The sequence below is a fragment of the Diaporthe citri genome, assembly GCF_014595645.1.
Source record: "Diaporthe citri strain NFHF-8-4 chromosome Unknown scaffold_17, whole genome shotgun sequence".
NCBI lineage: Eukaryota > Fungi > Ascomycota > Sordariomycetes > Diaporthales > Diaporthaceae > Diaporthe > Diaporthe citri.
This window is the reverse complement of record NW_025064862.1, coordinates 289,217-308,809: the sequence shown is the minus strand read 5'-3', so window position 1 is coordinate 308,809 and position 19,593 is coordinate 289,217. Positions and strand designations below refer to the sequence as shown.

General features: G+C 54.9%; 7 protein-coding genes across 7 annotated transcripts; 2 read left to right on the top strand and 5 right to left on the bottom strand.

Annotated features, from left to right (window-relative positions):
• Window positions 1–90: 90 nt before the first annotated feature.
• Window positions 91–676, bottom strand: INS49_005418 (uncharacterized protein; the record flags this gene model as incomplete). Its single annotated transcript, XM_043166198.1, has 2 exons — window positions 91–253; window positions 318–676. 2 exons carry the CDS (start codon window positions 674–676, stop codon window positions 91–93), a joined length of 522 nt encoding a protein of 173 aa, XP_043017230.1.
• Window positions 677–1,374: 698 nt separating this feature from the next.
• INS49_005417 (uncharacterized protein) lies at window positions 1,375–3,016 on the bottom strand (the record flags this gene model as incomplete). The annotated part of the gene is made up of 3 exons (XM_043166197.1): window positions 1,375–1,614; window positions 1,685–2,736; window positions 2,806–3,016. The coding sequence occupies 3 exons, from the start codon at window positions 3,014–3,016 to the stop codon at window positions 1,375–1,377; spliced, it is 1,503 nt and encodes a 500-aa protein (XP_043017229.1).
• Window positions 3,017–4,263: 1,247 nt separating this feature from the next.
• Window positions 4,264–5,530, bottom strand: INS49_005416 (uncharacterized protein; the record flags this gene model as incomplete). Its single annotated transcript, XM_043166196.1, has 2 exons — window positions 4,264–5,010; window positions 5,060–5,530. The coding sequence occupies 2 exons, from the start codon at window positions 5,528–5,530 to the stop codon at window positions 4,264–4,266; spliced, it is 1,218 nt and encodes a 405-aa protein (XP_043017228.1).
• A 954-nt stretch (window positions 5,531–6,484) lies between these two features.
• INS49_005415 (uncharacterized protein) lies at window positions 6,485–7,224 on the top strand (the record flags this gene model as incomplete). The annotated part of the gene is made up of 3 exons (XM_043166195.1): window positions 6,485–6,631; window positions 6,691–6,900; window positions 6,958–7,224. 3 exons carry the CDS (start codon window positions 6,485–6,487, stop codon window positions 7,222–7,224), a joined length of 624 nt encoding a protein of 207 aa, XP_043017227.1.
• A 372-nt stretch (window positions 7,225–7,596) lies between these two features.
• On the bottom strand, window positions 7,597–8,445 carry INS49_005414 (uncharacterized protein; the record flags this gene model as incomplete). Its single annotated transcript, XM_043166194.1, has 1 exon — window positions 7,597–8,445. The coding sequence occupies one exon, from the start codon at window positions 8,443–8,445 to the stop codon at window positions 7,597–7,599; it is 849 nt and encodes a 282-aa protein (XP_043017226.1).
• Window positions 8,446–13,333: 4,888 nt separating this feature from the next.
• On the top strand, window positions 13,334–16,593 carry INS49_005413 (uncharacterized protein; the record flags this gene model as incomplete). The annotated part of the gene is made up of 4 exons (XM_043166193.1): window positions 13,334–13,409; window positions 13,732–13,777; window positions 13,992–14,384; window positions 14,469–16,593. 4 exons carry the CDS (start codon window positions 13,334–13,336, stop codon window positions 16,591–16,593), a joined length of 2,640 nt encoding a protein of 879 aa, XP_043017225.1.
• A 466-nt stretch (window positions 16,594–17,059) lies between these two features.
• Window positions 17,060–18,636, bottom strand: INS49_005412 (uncharacterized protein; the record flags this gene model as incomplete). Its single annotated transcript, XM_043166192.1, has 6 exons — window positions 17,060–17,197; window positions 17,262–17,393; window positions 17,455–17,934; window positions 17,989–18,326; window positions 18,383–18,503; window positions 18,580–18,636. The coding sequence occupies 6 exons, from the start codon at window positions 18,634–18,636 to the stop codon at window positions 17,060–17,062; spliced, it is 1,266 nt and encodes a 421-aa protein (XP_043017224.1).
• Window positions 18,637–19,593: the final 957 nt, after the last annotated feature.

Here is a 19,593-nt window from a genome sequence, read left to right as displayed (position 1 = left end):
CCCAGAGACAATGCAGCTCTAGCTAGCCAGCTCTTGACCAATTGTCTCTATCTGCATTTTGCGCTATCCCCAACATGTGACCGCTCACATCTAGAATCCCAAGAAACTAGAAAGGTAGTCGGCCTTGCCAACCTGCACACCCCTGGCGCGGATGATCGAGTAGCCGGTGACCAAGTGGAAGTAAAAGTTGGGAAGACCGTGGTTGACCACTGCAGCCTTGACGGTAGACTTGTGTGTCTTTCCGAGGGCAGGACTGTGCAACTTGTCAGCTTCACGTTCAATGAGAACAGAAGGTGTGTAGGGCTAGCGCTACTCACAGGTCAACGGTGGCCTCCTCCCTCCCAGCGGCCTTGCTTGCGTCGGCAGACTTCAGCAGGTCGAGTGTCTTCTGAACCACTTTCCGGAGACCGGCCACAGTCTTCTCATCAGCTTCGAAGGGCGTGATCTCCTGTCCCGTCAGGCGGCCGAGGTTGATCTGTGCGATCTTGGCCGTGATCTGGACCTGGAAGTTCAACGGCAACTGGTCGTCGACCAGACGTGCCTCGAAGAAAGTTGCGTCGACATCAACGCCCTTTTCCTTTGCGTATGCCTCAGCCTTGGAGAGAATGTGGTCGTATGTTGTGAGGCCCTTGATGAAGATGGGCACGACAAAGTCATATGTGGCGTTGGAAGACATGGTGAAGTAGAGATGTCGTGTATGATGATGCGAGATTGGAGAGCTGTCGGGAATACTGGCAGGGAATGAGTAGTTGCTTGAGGATAGCGGAAGGGCACAGTCAGGTTCAGAAGGCTTATGGACACGCCAGGCTCAATATATAGTCCAATTTAATGTCTCAGCTGCATGTCAATATACATACAACTTAGTCATCCAATGCCATCGATCACGTCGCCTGGATGGGGCCTTGCATCTTTAAACACCATAACAAAGTCCAAGGGCGAATCGCGTTATCGGAAGCGTGCGTCTCAACCTTTTGCAGGAGGAGGCTATCGACATGGTTCCGATTGGCAGTTGGCTGTGTGTGCGAGCTTGTCTGCTCGGATGGCGTCATCTCAGGATGCGGGGGCCGGCAACCAGCCATTGATATCCCACCAGCCTGATGATTATTCAGACCGCAAGATGTGGCTTCAGCCGGATTATAGTAATTCGTGAATGACAAAGCGGGAATGCTTAGTTCTATGCAATGAAACAGTCACAAGACTACAACCCTCTCCCCTCTCGTAACATTCCCCGGTCTGAGGTTTGCCATCTCGCCTCTACTGCAGCTCACTGGGGTATTTCACCGTTCCTCATAGACGAGACAACCCTGGACTTTATACCGTGCGCTCCCTTGGCTCACAAAGTGTGCGAAGTCAGACACAAAACAGCGGGTATGATCACGGCCGCCATCTGAAGTCTGGGTGCTTCCAGTCAAGGTCGCCGATTTCCTTCTTGTCCAGACCGGACAACTCAGCCACGGAGTCTTTTGAGTCCCTTCGTCTATTATCAAAACGCATCCAAGCAGATATTCCAATTCCAATCAGGCACCAAGTGCTAGAAGTCGCCAAGTTTAGGCCGTTACCGATTGGGAAGCGAGGCCCATCAAAGGGCAGAAAAGACCACGTTGAGATGAGTCCCTATTGACGCACTTGTCAGGCAATCAAAGGTCACCGCATTGGTGTGAGGATGGCAGTTTTTTTTACTCACCCCTAGAGAAGCAAACATTACATTTGTCGCCATTGCCGCACTTCGAGCTGTGTCAGTCACTACATTGCAGCTGATTTGCGCGCTGGTCATGCTCCCCATGGTGGTACAGGTGCTAGCAACCAGGAACGTCGCCGCGTAACGTGCGTGTGGATCGAGCGTTCCGATGAATATTGCATAGCCGGTCAAGATTGGCAGGGCACTGATTGTCATGATAATCTGCCGCCTGTCGAGCATCCACGAGAGGCCGGAAATGGCAACCGTGAAGAAGGCCCCGATGACATAGGGTGGCACGGTGTAGAGCTGCTGCCTCGTGACTGATGCATCTGGGTAGATGGTCGATATGATGGTTGGCAGGAAGAAGCCCAGCCCCTGGACCGTCACCGCGTTCATGAGGTACATGCTACCGGTGGCCAGCGTGACAGGGTTCGCGACCCCGCGCCACAGTTTCTTGCGGTCCATGTCGTCCAGCAAGACCGTGCCCGAGAGCCTTTCCGAGGTGACACGATGAGCCACGAGCTGGCGCTCCTCGGGCGTCAGCCATCGTGCAGTTTCTGGGCGGTCGGTCAAGAGGGCGAACGCCGCGACGGAGAGCCCAACCGTGATGATCCCCTCGACGACGAATATCATGCGCCACCCATGAAGCGCGCCGATCCCCGGGAGGGAAAGGATTCCCGACGCCAGGAGACCACCGAAAGCTCCGGCCATGGGGGCCATGGCAATATAGAACGACAGCCGGAATCCGAGTTCTGCGCGGCGATACCATCGGGACAGATAATAAGCGATCCCCGGCATCAAGCCGCTCTCAAACACACCGACGAGACAGCGGACAGCGAAGAGCTGGCCGGACGTTCGCACAAGCCCAGTGCAGATCGACGCGATGCCAAAGCCCAGTGTGACGCCGGGCAGGAACCAGCCTGGCCCAATCCATTTGCAGCAGATGGTGGCAGGTATCTGGACGGAGGCATATGCGGCTGAGTAGCATGTCAAAGCAATGTTGAAATCATACCCACGCAGACCCAGCTCTCGCTCAAGCCCAGCAATTCTCGCGTTGCCTTGGTACACCAACAGTTAGCCGTCAATGGTTTGTGCCATCAGAGATCTCATGGGGTAATGCATCCCACCTATGTTTGCACGATCGATATAACAGAACAGGTATAGTGAACAGACTATCGGACATATGGCGAAGTCAACCTTGGTTCTCAGGCGTCTCGCCGTCGTTTGGGTGGTCACGGATAGCTCCTCGTTAGCAGGTGAGGGGGTGTCGTGCTCTTTTTCACAGTCTGTGGTATTTGTGATGCACTCTTGGGTGGTCCCTGAAGTTTGAGAAACCATGGCTGCCAGTACTTGATACAACGGCGATTGGGCAATCGCGGTATTAGGAGTGGCACAAAATTTGAGGAGCACAAAGCGTAGAGAGCCACCAGTTGACTGAATACCAGCTCGCGCACGGGACTGTCTTCTTTTGAATTCGGCATTTATTTCGCTGCATGTCCCGATCGAAAGGCCTGAGAGGTTGAAGATCTGCGTATGGCTACTCGGGTGTCGGCGGCAGGCTTGGCTATCACAACATCCAAACAAGATTGGGCTTTAGGTTGCACTGCATTATCTGGTCAGCAGAGATATCACATCACATAAGCGAGTTACATGCCCCCGTCGTACACGCTGATACAAATTTCAAGTCTTCTGTGTAGCCACCAATGTCTTGGCTATGAAAAGTGATAAGAGTGGCAGCAGCTTATCTAGCTAGTCCACGCACAGTTTTCCTGGGCAGAAAGAGGCGTGTTTGTTGAAACTGGGCCATGACTAGAATACATCCTACGCTCTGCCAAATACCCAGAGGAATTAGGGCGCTCTAGCATGAGAGACAGAACTTCGAGGATAAGAGGACAGGGAATGAGGATCTATACTAGTCAAAAGCAGTAGTATATGGGAGCAAAATTCGAAAAGAAAGCTGGTAGAATTCTGCGTAGGGAGCTTTCAAAGCCGCGGGCCCCTCGGGAGCTTTATAGCCTATTAGAGGGAACTAAACTGTTTACCTAGGTACTTCAGTCAACACGAAATAATCATTACCGCACGTCAAAAATACATACGTTTGAATCTCGGATTCCAGGGTCTCTAACCACTGCAATCTTCTGTCTCCGTCATGGCCGCGAGGGCTGGTGATCAGTATGAACCCATCCACCGATACTAATCAAGGGACCAGAACATCGTTGACAAGTACGCAATTGTCTCTGCAACCCATAAGACGCCCCTCCGGTGGGACTCCCTTATCTTGTATTTGGCCTTGCCACAATTTAGCCATGACTGCCGCCAAGGCCTCGACTTCAATTTCGTTGCAATGTATGATATGCGGGCATGGAGTCTGTACCCATACGCTCCTTGCAGGTGAGCTGATGGACTCCGACTTGAACAGTCTCTGCTGCGAGTTTAGGCTTTGATCGGTCGTTGACGAGACTATGATATCTGTTCACGAAACAAGCTCATCGAATGGTCTCATCACGACCCATTTCATCCGACTGGCCACAACCATCCGTGTTTGTCCTCCTCGGACAATCCTACCGCAGGTTGGTACGCGTCTGTCAGGAGCTTGCGTTAGACCTTGCGATGGGGAAACAAGTGCGGGAGCTTGAAATCTTTCGAGACTCGCCTTGAAATACAACAGCAACACTGAGATTTGCAGCCAAATCCTTCAACTGCCGCAAGGTTTCCGCATCAGGTCCTTGAGTCGAGTCGTTGACCCATTTCGGGAGCTGGATCAGTTTAAGACTCGAGAACTTGCTGTCGTGACCAGAATGGCGCAGGAGTGCGATTATTTCCAGCCTCAGGCTTGGCCACGGCTCAATAGTTGCTGATGGGAGGCCCTTGGGATGTTCTGGCCCTCCTACCAATGCCAAGCGCTCAACACTCCGAGGTAAGAAGTCAACAAGTCCGTTTGAAGCCGGCGGGCCTTCATTCGTGGTGCTTGGTGGTTGCCTTCCGCCATAGAAGCAAGCCATGTGGATTGTCAGGTCCCTGAGCACCAAGAAAGAAGGAAGCTGGTCCTTCAAGCCGCCATGTTCGTTATGGAGGTAGGTGCTTATCTGAGCCTCGTTGGGTTTGACTTCGAGGATCTCCAAGGTAGCCGCGTGGCGGGCAATGGCTGATCCCATGGCCTTGCCCAGATATCCACCAGAGAACTGCATTTCCGAGGCACCACAGCCCCAGTGCAAGACGAGCTTTCTTACAACCTTGCACGCGCTCATCAAGGTGTCTATACCCCCCGGCTCAACCTCGACCTCAGACTCCTCGAATATCAGCTCCTCGAACGTCGACGTCCCCGTCGAGACCTCGTCAGCAAGCCAGGACGTTCTGGAGTTGGCACACGTTCACCCGAACCCCATGAAGCCGTTTGATGTTTGGAAACGCATCCTGGTTGAAAAGAATGGGGAACTGGCTTAGGAACCTGAAATTGTCGGGGCTCCCACGGAGTTTTGCCTCCCTTGCGTACCCCCGCCGCTCTGGGTGCCGTCGAAATGATAGGCCGAGTGACTGCATGTCCTCCCGGGGACGACCAGGCAGCAGCTCAAGGCGACTGTAAAGCAGAGGGATGGCGATGTCGTGGAAGTGTTTGTTCGTCTTGACAATGCCAAGGAAGTGTCTAGAGCTCTCGGACGCGACCTCGTGGAAGATCTTGACCAGGATCTCGTTGGGAAGCTCCGAAACGTAGCATCGTTTTAAGCGCATGAGTGGCCTGGTGTATATTCGATCATTGATAGATTCCTCTTGGTCCGACAGGGCGCGATGAAGCTCTTCTGCCCAGGCCCCTGCGCTCTCCTGGATTCGGATACTTCCGAGCACGTCGGCCATTGTTGATCGATGGGCACAATGCACAGTAGGGGATATTGAGGGAGAGAAGTTTGTCTCATAACTCTTCGTCGTAAGCACCAAGCCCATGTTATTGTAGGCCCGGCGAGGAGCAGGACATCTATGACGCACAGTGGCTTGATATGTCTCGCAATTTCCGTCTCTTGACATTATTTTTCTGAGCACCTTCCAAGCCGTCCCAGTGATTTAGTGGCTTCTCATGTTGCCGGCACATTCGTTCAATCTCTCAGCATTCCACATCGGCAATGGCTTTGTTTATGCCTGCATCGGGCCGCATGATAACACGCCTCGGCATCTTTGAGCACGATTCTTTCCGACTACGCTTTTCGTGATGATTTCCATGCCTTCGGCAATCAAGTCTAGCCATTACCACTACTGCACTCGAATAAAACGACACCCCCAGCACGATCAAATCCCTGAATTATACAAGCAAACAATGCCTAGCCACAACTCTTCGCCAATCGTCCTGTGTGCACTGAGGCTACTAGTGCTGAAAACTGCATGCTTATAGAATTATCGTCAGCCGGGTTGTAACTAGTATATATCAAGAGCATAGAGATCAGTGGTACGTTGTCTACACATAAGGCATTCTAAGCGAGATTGGAGAGGCTGGATACGATTATTAGAGTTCGATTCAGCACGGACTTAGGACGAGGATTGGTGTAGTCAAACATGGCTAAATATAGCTCACACACAAGGTCGCACTTCAACTGAGATACTACAAAGGCTTGGCTATCCGCGGGCACTTCACATTGGGTTTGGGGAGACCAGGCCCTCCATCATGGGTAGAGGGTAGTCATGCCGTCGGCAACATTCATGCAATATATCTGAGCCTGCTAACCAAAACCTCTCCGTCACCTTTTACCGTCCGTCTCTCGCCTTCCACTGCAGAAGTGAATAAACCAATGCGGCATTGGTTCACATCTTGTCGACAAAATGCTGTCCCTCGCGGTCGTCACAATAGCTGTGGCCTTCATCGGTCCAGTAACCGCTGGCCCCTGGGAAGACGACAGAAAACGCGGCAACGGCTTCTTCATGGAATACCTCCCACTCGACAACTGGATCATCAAGGCCACCTATTCAGTAACCCTACCAAATTTCCCCTGTGGTTACGTCCCGGGCGGCGAGGAGCAGCTATGCAGGACTTCCCAGGCAACGGCAGCACCCAGGACATCAACTTCGTCCAGCCGCTGTTCGTCTGGGGCCCGACCCCGAACGTGACGGTCGACCCGGCCTGTAACGCCGAGACGTGGTGCGGCACCGCGAGCACCTTCATCGGACAGGGGCCCGACCAGCAGAGCGCCGGCTTCAAGCCTGTCGCGGTGGGCACGACCCTCGACATGGAGATCATCGTCGGTGAAGCGGTCACGCAGACGATTTATCTCGACGGCGAGGGATTCTCGACGTAGACGGACAGCCCTGGCATGAGACCTGGGGTCTTCAACTCCCAGAACGAGTGCATCACCGATTCGTGCGGTACGCTTGAGAGTTTTGAGTGGAAGAACCTCAGGTTGACACTGAAAAAGGCACAACCCGGCTGGGGACCCAAGATGGAGCTTGCAAATGCTACGACTGCGGGCTGGGAGACGCCGGATGGCGGTGTTACGTGGACCAATGCTTGCATCAAAGTCGAGAAGGACTACCTGTACAGGGACAACAGTATGCGTGAATGTTAGGTAAGGATATCAGTCATTCGTGATGGGCTCACGCTGCCCAGTAAATGGAATTCGAATTTGCTTTCCTTTGCACATGAATTTCAAAACTCCAACAGCCCAAAGGCGCTTTTGCATCTCACGCTCGATGTTTACCCAAACATTGCCACCACCATCTTTTCAAAAGTCCTCAGCAGTGAGTGGAGCTCGTAAATCAGCAATTGCCATTATCGAGTGGTTGTTTGCTTTCTGTATGGCAATATTCACCCCAGAAGGAGAAAGCATCCTTCACTTTATCACATCACCCCCTCACCGTGCCGTTCCTGCCGGGGCCCCGTACGTTGCTTGTGCTGCGGTATACCAATCGTCATCCTGATGGAGATACAGCTGGCTCTGTCAGTATTCCGAGAGGTAGTCGGCCGAATCGGGCATGACCGCTGGGCTGTAACCCTCGCCAGAATATGCCCCAGGCGGAACCATCATCGACTGTCCATTGTAGTCATCGGCAGAAGAGCCGTTATACTCGGCTTGGGAAGAACCAGCGCCGGAGGTCCCGTTGTTCTCTTCGTTCCAGTATTGGTCCTCTGCATCCTGTTGTTGCATGGTATTGTCCCTTGGCATGGGCGGCGGTGGGTTCAGGTGTCCAGGGTAGGCCTCGTAGCTCTGAGCATCGCCGTGGGTTTCTCCATAGCCAGGACTATCCACGTCGTCTATGACAAACTGTGATGAATCAGGCAGGGGCAGACCCTCGCTGGTCCATGGCACGCTCGCTGCCTGCTGAGCGCCTTCAGATCCTGGGTACCAGTCTCCCTCTTCAGCCATCGCCCGCTCGCCTTGGGAGACATCCGATTGGGAGACCCCAGGATCTGACCCAGCCAGTGTAGAGTCGTCGCTCAGGCCGGTCGTCATCCTCTCCGGTTGCCATGAATACCGGTCCGGGTCTATGACTCCTTCTTGGCCCTCCGTCTTCCCGCCTTCAGCTTCCTCAGCGATGGCACGGTTTCCATTCGCCTCTAATTTGGCGTCGGCTTCAGCGTTGCTCTCTTTGATCCTGCCAGCCAGTACCACCTCGCAAATGCCGCCCACGGCGCCTATGAGCATGATCCCAAACAGGGCCCCGAGGATTAGCAGTGCAACTTCCCAGTCCTCCAGTGGGGCGTTGCCTATTATAGCCCGCTTTTCGGAGTGGTGTCTCTCGTCATCTGTTATTGAAGGGAGTGGTGAGCCAGCTGCTTTGGTCAACATGAGGCTCAATTGGAGAAACGAGAGAGGCATGCGCCTCATAATTTGAGGCGCCATGTAAATGATTCAAAGCCTCTATTGACAAGATGCAGATGGTGCAAGAAAAGAGCGTGAGTGTACTCTATTATGCGAGAGAGTAAGGACCGACAGACTTCAAAAAGGAACATAAAAAGCCAAATTCTAGAGACCCCAAATCAGGTGCAGTACACTATTTAGTAATTAAAAACACAGCACTCTCATTTTCTGTAGGAGACCGCAAGGTCACCTCATTAGCATCGGCCGTCAAAAAGTGTCTCTGTCCGTGACAGTATCATGGCCCCGTACGGAAATGGCCCGTTTTGCTTGATGGGGCATCAGTGACCTATCTTGTCGCGGTATGTCTCCGTGGCCCAAAACGAGGCCTTGTGGCACATCTGAAATCCCGTGAGATCCAATCTCTGAGGTCAATTGGGAGGACTATGCAAAGCGGCCGGGCCGGCCTCGGGCAGAAGGCCACCTTGGGACACCACACCTCGAAACACAAACACGACGAGACCTTGGTCTACGGTCGCTGCCAAGACAATTCAATGTAGCTATCGAAACGTACGGAAACACCAATGAAATTTTGTTGGCTGAACGGCGGCGTACTTCGCAACCTCTCCCGGCTCCAGGCCCGGTCATTTACGTTGCACTTTGGGATTTGCAACCTTGCAATTATCTACGGCATTTGCAAGGAGAACTCCATCTGAGCTGAAGTCACAATTGGTCTTTGACCTTCGTTAGCCGCGTGAAGCGGTGAAAGTCGTGCCGCCATGAGAGAAAGTTCACAACCGCTTCCCGGAATGGGCGATTGTGAATCTGCATTGACCTCAACACTGGTAACATGGGACTGCGGCAGCATCCGAAATCTAGACAGTTGCCGTCATCAATCTGGTACAGGTCATATAGCTAGCAGGCGTCTATGCAGCTGCACCAAGCTTTCTAGCAAGTGATGCGAGTGCAACCTTGTAACCTAGTTAAACCTCGACTCACCCGGGCAGAGCCGCCTGATGGCCGTACACAAAGCGTTGTCTGATCACAGGACCTGGTGCAGCTTAATCAATGCGAGAAATGCCCTGGAGACCGTGTCATGTAAACAATGTGCGCAAACTCAATCGGTCCCAGATCACAGTCATCTATACCCGAACCTATAGTAACAATTGCCCACGTGCGGCCATCCAAGGTCAATGCCATCTACAGATGCCAGGAAGATAAGGAAAACCCCACCGTCATCAAGAACACGGCGCATGACGGTTCGATCCGGAGAGAGGTGTGCTCACATGGATGATCGCCGCTCGAAAAAAGCCTCGGCACCCCGGAGACTTGCAGAACCGTCTGTGTAGTGACCCCAGACGCCACACCTGTTCTTTCCCCGCGTTCAAGCACCCAGGCAACCCCGGGCCGCCCGGGGTCGTCCCTCGAGGAATAATCCTCGGCTGGCTTGGTGAGGATCGCCTGTCGAACGGGTGGACATGTGAAGCTTGACGTCACTGGGGAAAGCGGGCAGCATGATGATGAGGGGAGGTCACACATTGCTTTCCTGTTGCTTAAGTGTGTGTGCATCTTTGACATATTTGGAGAGCTTATCACGCTCACGAGCGTGGATCAGGAGAACCAGCGTCTGGGCTGCATCATCCCGGACCCTTGACGCATAGTAGCTGGGACTAGACCAAACCACTGTACTGTACCGTACACTACATGGTGCATCACGTCTGCATGTGTGTAAAAGCCGCTGCAGGTGCAACGGGCTCTAGTTTGTGACAGGTCATGAGAAGGAGAGACTGGCTGACTCGCACAGGAAGGACTCGGAAACTTTGCGGCATCGGGCAGCCACGCAAGCAGAGACGAGATGAGAAGCCAGGTGTGTTGAGGAAGGGATACGCGGAGGAGGGGTAGGTGATGGGCAAAGTTCGTCTGATCAGGAGCCCGACTAAAGATGAGGGACCTCTGGAGACCCAGTCACGGTGTCTACTTTGTCCACGCAATCTTGCTGAGAACGCCACGCTGGCGATGGAAATGTGTAAGACAAGACTACTGCGAGGGAAAAAACCAGACTCGGGATGCACCGAATTATACATGTCCACGTCAGTCGAATGGCCCCGGAGTTCCGGGTCAGCTCGCCATGTCAGACGTCCGAGGTGACGAGGCCAGGCACGGTTATGTCACTGCGCCGACGTGAGTTTCTTGTCTTGCACGTCCGTGGAGTCAGCGTACGCCCACCCAGCTTCTACAGTACGCCCACCCAGCTTTCAGCGTTGGCCCACCCAGTACAAAGAAAATTGGCTGCATATGCTATAAAATGCTGATATTACGGGGTTATTAATAAAGCATAGCTATAGCTATTTTAAAGGGGTCCTATAGCTACCCTAAAGGGGTTTTATAGCTACCCCTTTATTTATAACTTAAAAGTTACTTTAACCCTTTGCGCTCTTTTTGGCTCTTTATATCCTTTGCAGCTCTTTACGCCCTTTATGCCCTTTTTAGCCCTTTACGCCCTTTACAGCCCTTTACGCCCTTTGCAGCCTTTGCGCCCTCGCGGCCCTTTGCGCCCTCGCGGCCCTCTAAGCGCTTTGAGCGCTTTAAGGGCTTAGGAGCGCTCTAGGGGCTTTGGGGCGCTCTGGGCGCTCTGAGGGCTTGGGAGCGCTTTAAGGGCTTTAGGGCCCTTTAAGCTTTTTAAGCTTATATTTTTAAAGTATTGCTTAAATTAAAAAATAGCTACCCTAGCTTATTAGGAACTTTGCAATACTTGCATTTTAATGCGGATGCAGCTAATTTTCTTTATACTGGGTAGGCCAATGCTGGAAGCTGGGTGGGCGTACTGTAGAAGCTGGGTGGGCGTACGCTGACTCACGTCCGTGGCCGGGAGGCACGGCAAGAATTGAACCATGTTTGCCTTGAGGTTGCGTCCCGTCCCGAACGCCCCGAGCGAGTCGGGGTTGGAACAGATGTAGCAGTACCGCATCTAGAAGAAGACCAAAAATCGCGGTTGGGCTTAGTTGACGAAGATGCGCCCCCAGGATGTGCGGTAAAACGCTGGACTGGAAGCACTGAGCTGGGTGAGCCCACAGCGGGGTTCATGTCGCGAGCTTGAGAGATTAATCGCGTGATGTCGAGATTGGTCGCACAAATGAGCCTCGTTCCGTTTCCGGAAATGGCGGTAGGCCACCGGGGGTGTTTATTTTGGATATCCATCCGTACGGACCGCGAACATACGTGCCTCTGATGCCAAGGCCGGAGGCTCTTGGTCTCTGTACTGTGGTAGCACGACAGTGCTCAAAAAAAGGTTCGAGCTGGGTTGGGGGAGGCACGACAAGTCGACGGCAGGCATGCCGTGGCACGCCAGTCTCCCGGGGGGAAAGCTGAAGACCAGAAGGGACATGTCCCTGACTGCCTCGTGCTATTTGACATGGCAGTAAGCCCTAGTGGCAACGTGCAGAGAAGGACGACAGAACGGACAGAAGCTGAGAAGGGGATGGAGGGAGTAGTGAGACAGGCAGGCAGGCTCCTTCGGGCGCGGGAAACGAGAGCAGCTCGTCCACCCAGATCCACAGCTCTCGGAGGACATGATGCATGCAGGCCACACACGCTGGGGTCCGGACCCGCCTCGCGTGCGGGCCGTTACAGTAGGTTAGTGCCCTCTTGGACGGCAACAAAATGGGGGCGAGAATCCTCCTGCTGCACGTGCTTGTTGCCGTCTTGGTACATTGATGCGACAGTCACACTGTCACTCCGCCATTCCCGCCGATCCAGTCACTCTACAGTTCGTGCGGCAGTCATTCCAGCCGGCCATATTATAGTCTAATCTGTATTGTGTTGTAATATAATATCCACTGAATAGTAGACGGCTGTCAGATCGACACTGACGAGTCGAGTCGAGTCGGTACTGCCCAACCTGCGCCGCGGAGCTTTGCCGACTCTTGGACGATAAGGGACGAAATGCCGGGTGGTCACGCCCAATGGCACGCCAGGCTGGGCAGTCCCACGCCCCGCCCGAGACGATCCCACCAGCCTGTTTGGGAAACACGACAGTTGGCCGGGGTTCCATCGGGGGGCCCCAAAGCAGAATTTCCCCGCAAGATCTCGTGGTGGTGCAGGAAAGGGCCAGGCTGCGGGCGACAAGAGGCGGCAGGGCGCGAGAGAAAACCTGGGCCTGCTGTTTGGAAGAAGACGAGCTCGACCAGACATCTGATCAGTGGGGACCCTCGGCTCGTCTTCTGTTTCCGCCCTAGGCTGGTGCCCGCTAGCCAGGGGCAACGGTCGAGCAGAACTGGCAGGTCGAGCCAGGCCTGATGAGTGCTGGATCGTGCAGTGCTGCAATGATGGGACCCTGAAGGAAAGAGTCCATCTCGTCCATCTCATCCATTCTTTGCACTCTGCTCTGCTCTGCTTTTGCTCCTTGATCCGTGCTCGCTCCCGCTCGAAGGTCATGGCCTCTCAAGGTCAAGGTTCAAGTCAAGTGCGGAGAAGTCGTTAAACAGACGCCGATCCATGCCCTTTTCAGCCAGGCGTGAGGTGCTGCCATTCTCGTCCCGGGCAGGTCCGTGGGTGCTGAGCCAAGTCTGTGCAGCCCTGGCTCGCCTGGGAACGTTCAAACACGATCCCCTGTGGGTAACAAGCTCCGCCTGTTGATCGCTGTGGCCGTTGATGTCGTGGACCCTTGCTCCTGGCCCCCCCCCCCGGGCAGACGTCACCTTCTATGGTGGGAAAGCATCCCTGCAACCTTGGGGGACCTTGAAGGAAACCTTGGAGAGGGCCCGAGTGTCAGGAGCGGGTCTCTTGTCAGTGCAGCGAATTTCTGCCAATCGGTCCACAGAGAACTCGGTGTGCCGCGGCCTTGATCGCTACCGCCAGACAAGCCACAGGCCAGCCCAACATGCGGTGTCAACGGTCGCGGATTCGCTGGCTCCTCGACAGCCTACTCGTGCACTACAAGACCGGCTTGCAAGGATGTTAGCTGCTGTATGGCGCCTCCTGGGGGCTGCTTGCACTTTAGAACGTGTGTGGTTGCGTTGCAGTGGGTAGTCTGGGTACTTGGTAGATTGCGGCGGCCCTGCGTACCACTGTCAGCTAATGCGAAGTAAAAAAGAAGAATCCTGTTGTTATGTAGGGGGGGAGGGTGGCCTCTGGGGGGCGGTCAGGACCTGAAAAGTCCCGTCTCACCCACTTCACGATCAATAGCCCACTCGTCTAATCTCACATTCTGTTTCCTCCTGTCCTTCCCTTGACTGGGCCGGCACATGTGAATTGAATATCCATACTATTTGTACAGAGGCAGAGGCGCGAAACTGCTGGCCGTTGCGGGCACCATGGATTACATGTGAGTCTCCTGTCCTCCTCAGGCGCAATTTCCCGGCTGCTCTAGTCCCCGTTTGATCGAGGAAGGGCCCCTTGGCGTCCACTGCCACTGTTTCTGCATGCAGCTGTATCAGCATCTACTGTTTCGTGCAGCTCCGGCACAAACGGGACAGCACTCGAGCTTGCTTGGTTCAACCGCCGGCGCAGCACTAACAAACATTCTCCATCTTCTACAGATCCATTTCGACGGCGTGCTTTGCGACCAACAATGCGATTTCGAAAACGTCCCCAACCCTACGAAGCTTCATCCGGGAGGTCAGAGAGGCACGGGCAGAGCTCGACGCCGTCCTCGCCGAACTGCATTCCCTGGATGGCGTCCTCGACATCCTGAAAGATGACGCCTCCAGCTTTCCCGAGGCATTGGCCAAGCGGACTCCGCCCTTGCTGGAACATTGCACAAGCATAGTGCACCAGATTGAAGGATATATGCACGTCTGCAATGGGCTGGGGCTCTCGGCGAGGGACAAGAAATACAGATGGATGGCCATACGGGGAGACATGGAGAAGCTGAGGCTGACGCTGGAGGGATACAAATCCACTCTGGCCGTGGTGACAGACCTCGTTGGATTGTGCGTACCACCCATTTCAATTGGATTGCTTATTTGCAGATGATGGATGTGCTGGGCTGACCACATTTCTTTATATACGTGCAGGACCAAAACCAAGAGGGACAACGACCGGCTGTCCATCGACAGCGACGCATCCGGGTATCGCGACACAATCGAGCGGCAGGCGTCGGTCAACGATGACATCAAGAGCGACCTCACGCGTGTCATGGGCAATATGGGTGGCCTCCGGGCGAGGCTGCAGGCCGAGTTCGGGTCCATCTACGCCGTGTCCGACATCGAGAAGTATCTGGACGCGATGCAGCTGCAGGCGACAAACCTTGGTTACAGGCTGGAGGCGGAGAGATTGGAGGCACGGCCGCCCCCACGACAGGCCCAGGCACACGCACGTGGAGCAGCAGGAGATCGCGAAGATCGTCATACGCACAGTGGGTCCTCGTCGGTGGGTGACGCACCAGACAGCGCCATCGACATGAACGACGGGCCCCCGAGCCCGTACCGTCGCCACTCCAAGGACGAGCCTGATTCGCCCCCTGGCCGGCGCCTGCGGCACGACAAGTCGCTACCGAGCTTGCCTCGCCTGCCAGCGCTGCCCATTGTCGAGATAGACGAGTTCATCGACGAGATCGACGGGCTCGGGGACCTCCCTGAGCCCTCTTCTTCCTCGTCTGCTGCCGCCGCGCGCGCACCCACCCCACCGCCAAAGGCCGTTGCACGGTCCAATTCCATGGTTCATGTTTCGTCCCTCTCGCCCTGGACCGGTCACATCCCAGGGCTCTCCAGGCCCTCGTCGGTCCGCAGCGTCAGCGACTACGGCGTCCTCGATTCGGAAGGCAACCCCGTCGTGCCCCGGCGCATGAGCTCGCTCCGCAGCCTTCCTCGGTCTGACGGCGATGCTCTGTCGACAGTGGGCAGTCTGAGGGGAATCCGACCACCGAGAAGTGAGAGCAGCTTCAGCATGTATTCGTCCGCAGGCACAGTCACCACCACCATCGTGGGCGGGCCCCGGGCACAAGATCCCCATCCCGTCATTGGTTCGAGATCAAACAAGACAAGCATCAACAACGACAACAGCAACAGCCGGCCTGGTCGACGGCTCTTTGGCCGACGCAGCTCGTTCAGTGTCCCTGGCCTACCCACGAGGCCTGGCACGAGCAACAATGCCGCCGGCTCCGGCAAGGCTCACATACTCTCTGCCCTCGCAGGCCCGGGCAATGCTCTCGCCATCCCGGCTGCCAGGGCCGACGCCACCCCACAATCATACGCACACTCACCCCCAGCGCCACCATCACCACCCACGCCACGAGCTCACCACCGTGCGAACCCGTCGGTCGACACGACCGCCACCAATGCCACCTCGGCCAGCGGCTCCAAGGGCCTGCGCCCCTCGACCGCCGTCTCCTCCACGGGCGCGAGCATCCGCAGCAACTCGTCGAGGCTCTCGTCCATGTTCAGGAGGGTGAGCGTCTGGTCGCCCAGGATCACGGCCGAGGCCGCGCCAGAGGAGCCCGAGCCGGACGACATCTTCGGGGTCTCCCTCAAGAAGAGCATGCAGATGGCCACCGCGACGGTCAAGACGCACCACGACGGGTCCAAGGGCTCCTCGCGGCGGGACTTCCCGCGCTGCGTGCTGTCGTGCGTGAGCTTCATCAAGGAGAACGGCGGCGTGCAAGCCCCGCACATCTTCGGCGGCGAGATGGCAGGCGGTGAGTCGATGGTTCGCGTCGCGTCACTCAAGGAGGGGTTCAGCACGGCGCCCTACTACGGCGAGGGCAACATCGACTGGGCCGCCTACGACGTCTACGACGCCGCCGAGCTCATCGTGCTCTTCCTGCAGCAGCTGCCCAAGCCGCTCGTCACCGAGGCCGTCGCCAAGCGCTGGATCGTCCTGTCCAAGCAGGCCACCGTGCCCAACCACCTGCGCCTCGACCACTGCATCGACTTCTGGGACGAGGCCCTGCTCGGCATCCGCGGCGCCGCCCGCAGCCTGTTCAAGCTGCTGCTCAACCTGTGGGGCGACGTCGCCGACGCCGCCGAGGTCAACGAGATGACTGCCGAGCGGCTGGCGGCGAGGATGTTGAACCCGCTCATGCACCTGCCCGCTGGCAAGTACACGACTGATTTCATGCTCGGGCTGGCGTTCCTCATCCGCAAGAGGAGCGAGTACAGCGTCATGCTCCGGGATGGGAGGAAGAGCAAGGCGGCTTTCTGAGTAATGGCATAAGCGGCCAATTCAATCATATTGCTTATCACGGACATCCACACAATCGTCCATGTCAGAGAATGACAGCGACCTCTTCAACGAACATCTTTTATTTGTGAGCGACCGAACTCTCTGCATGAGATGACGCTAGAGAGAGACTTTGCTTGATACTGGTTATCTGCCATGACGATTCTTCGCAAAAAGACCAAAAACACACCGCACAGCCATCTGCAATGGCGACGTGCCTACGACTGCCTTTCGAAAGGCTTGTACACTATGTCACTCGTTTTTATATAGGGAGGAATGTTACTGGCGAAGATACCCGAGAAGTCACTTAAAATATATTGTCTATTCTATTCCAATTACGCACTATACATTTGTGGCATTATGGGCCGACTGAGAAATGGCGACTTGGTGTGTCTCTGCCCTGTTCCGATCTCAAAGCTGAATGAATAGCAGGGCAATGGGCATTTCCTTAGACTTTGACAGCATATGTTCTTCGGTAGGCTTCGTCGATGCTCTGCAGGTAGTACGTCCCGGCGGCGAGGGAGGCAATGTCCCCAGCGGGCTGGAAGTCTTTGGAACCATGAGCCTTGAGCCTGAGCGCACAAGCCTGTATGGCAGGGTGATTAGCACATGCTTCCACGGACCTCGGGGCAAGGTAACAAGTGTCTCACGTTCTCGTACTCCTCCGGCGTGGCGATGTGGCGTCGACCCAGCCTGCCCATGAGGTCGATCTTGCGCACCATGTCGCTGACGTCCCCGGTCACCTTGAGGGCGAACAGGCTGCTGGCGATTCCACCTCCGTACTACAATAATTAATTGCCAGCAAATTGGCGTGCTCGAGAATCAGGTCGTCTGAGCGCCTACGCTGAACATGCCGATTGTCTTGCCCATGGCTTCTTTCGGGTCGATGTTGATGATGAGGCTGATGAGCGAGCAGTACAAGCTGGCGGTGTACATGTTGCCACACAGGGTGGGCGCTGCGATGCACGGCGCGACTCGCGACCTGAAGCGGTCCTTTGACAGCGTCACAAAGAGTTTCTCGAGTTCCTTGCCTCTCAGCGATTCTTCGTACATGAGACGTCCATATGACTTGCTGACGAGTTTGCAGTTCGGGGCGTGGAACGCCATGTAGTCGAAACGATCCGGGAGATTGTCTGCTGATTCACCGTTGACAGTGTGGCCATTCTTCTCAGCACCCGTCTCCTCCGCCTTTTCGCGGAGGCGTTTGTAGCAGCCATCCAGCGCGGACAGGTAGGCCCGGATGGACTCGTGCCCGTTAACCACCGGGAACTCAACCTTGAGGTCAGGCTTGTAGAAGTCATACGCGTGTGTCATGAAGGTCCCCTAGAGGCTCGGCTCGAGAGAGAGCAAGGCATGAGGGCCCACGAGCATGGCCACGCAGCCAGCGCCGCCGGCGGGGCGGGAAGACGCCTCCCGGTACAGGGCAATGTCCGAGGCCACCACGATGGCATCGCGGCCATCCCATGAGCGGGATTCAACCCAGTTCACTGCGTTGAATAGGGCGCTCGTGCCACCGTAGCATGCGTTGACCGTGTCGATGCCCTCCAAGCTGGTGTTGCCAGCTGGCTCGAACAGCTGGGTCAGCACGGTCTTTACAGACTTGGCCTTGTCTACGAGGGACTCGGTGCCGACCTCCAGACGCCCGATAGACTTGGGGTCGATTTTGTATTTACGGAGCAAGGAGGAGACGGCCGTGAGGGCAAGTGAACAAGTATCTGGGTTGGAATTGGTCAGTATGGTTCAGCCTGGTGGCACCATCATTGTTCAACACGGCGAATAGAACACATGCCTTCTCGATCGTCGCAATAGTTCATGTACTTTAGACCAAGGCCGATGGTGTATTTGCCAACTGAAACTCCTTGGTACTGTTCAAAGAGAGCCTGGTCCAAGCACTATCAAGTCCGGTCAGCAGACAGATACGAGATGACATTCCGTGAGTTTTCGACTTTGCCATGTCCAAGCACTGACCTGACTGGGGACGCAAATCTCCATGGCCTTGATGCCAACATTGTCTGGGTAAGCCATCTTTGAGTGACTGCCGATATTTCGAATACAGTGAGTTGTAAACTTCAGCTGAATTGCCACAAGGATGAACACCGTCTGTCAATTGCCAAGCTAGAGGGTTTACACTCACAGAGTTACGATGTAGTAACTTATAGTTGCTAGATGTTGAGGCTGTGCAAAATACTTCCAGTCCCAAAAGAGTTGTTAAGGTCCTGTGGAAGTGAATGCTGTTCCTTTTTCGGTCGCTGAAGGATGCGGCAAACCCCTGGCTTCATTTCGTTTCCGCTATCTCGGGGTCAGCTACACAATGGAGCTTCTGCAACATGACATCTCGGGCTTTAGACAATCAGTTCGTATTACCCGAGTCTCAGCCTGCCCAGTGGGGCTGAGCACAATACCCTTGCTATCATGACTTGGTGTTGCAGTCGTCTTGACGAACATCCGTTGCACTGCAGACAACCACGTCCTTGTGCTCCATCAAGCCTGTCCAAGCACACAATAATACCATACCAATAAGATCAAGGAAGAGTTCTAGCTTCGCTGATAAATGGTGAACGAGAGGTGACGGACTCACCTAATACCAGAATGAACATGGATGAAATTGGTGTTAGCGGTTGTTGAATGACTTCGGCAAAGCAGATAAGTACACTCTCAAGTACCAACCCCGGACGAAGTCATATCCTGCTATACTCATATGATCAACGAAAGAGCCTCCTCCAGAGCTAAAACCTACAAAGATCCGAACGGCTGACTAAGATACACTTGTTTCAAAGCCACTCTTATACTGTAAGGTCCACGCTACAACCTCCCCATCACATCCGTTCTCGAGCCGCGATTCTCAGAAGTCGTTTCCTTAGAGTCACTGCTTGTCAACAAATGGACGAGGCAGACTTATTGTGCCAAGTGCAGTTGGCTTGGCTGGAAAGTTTACCATGGGTATAGAGAAATGGAAGCGCCACCAGAAATACTGAGGTAGTA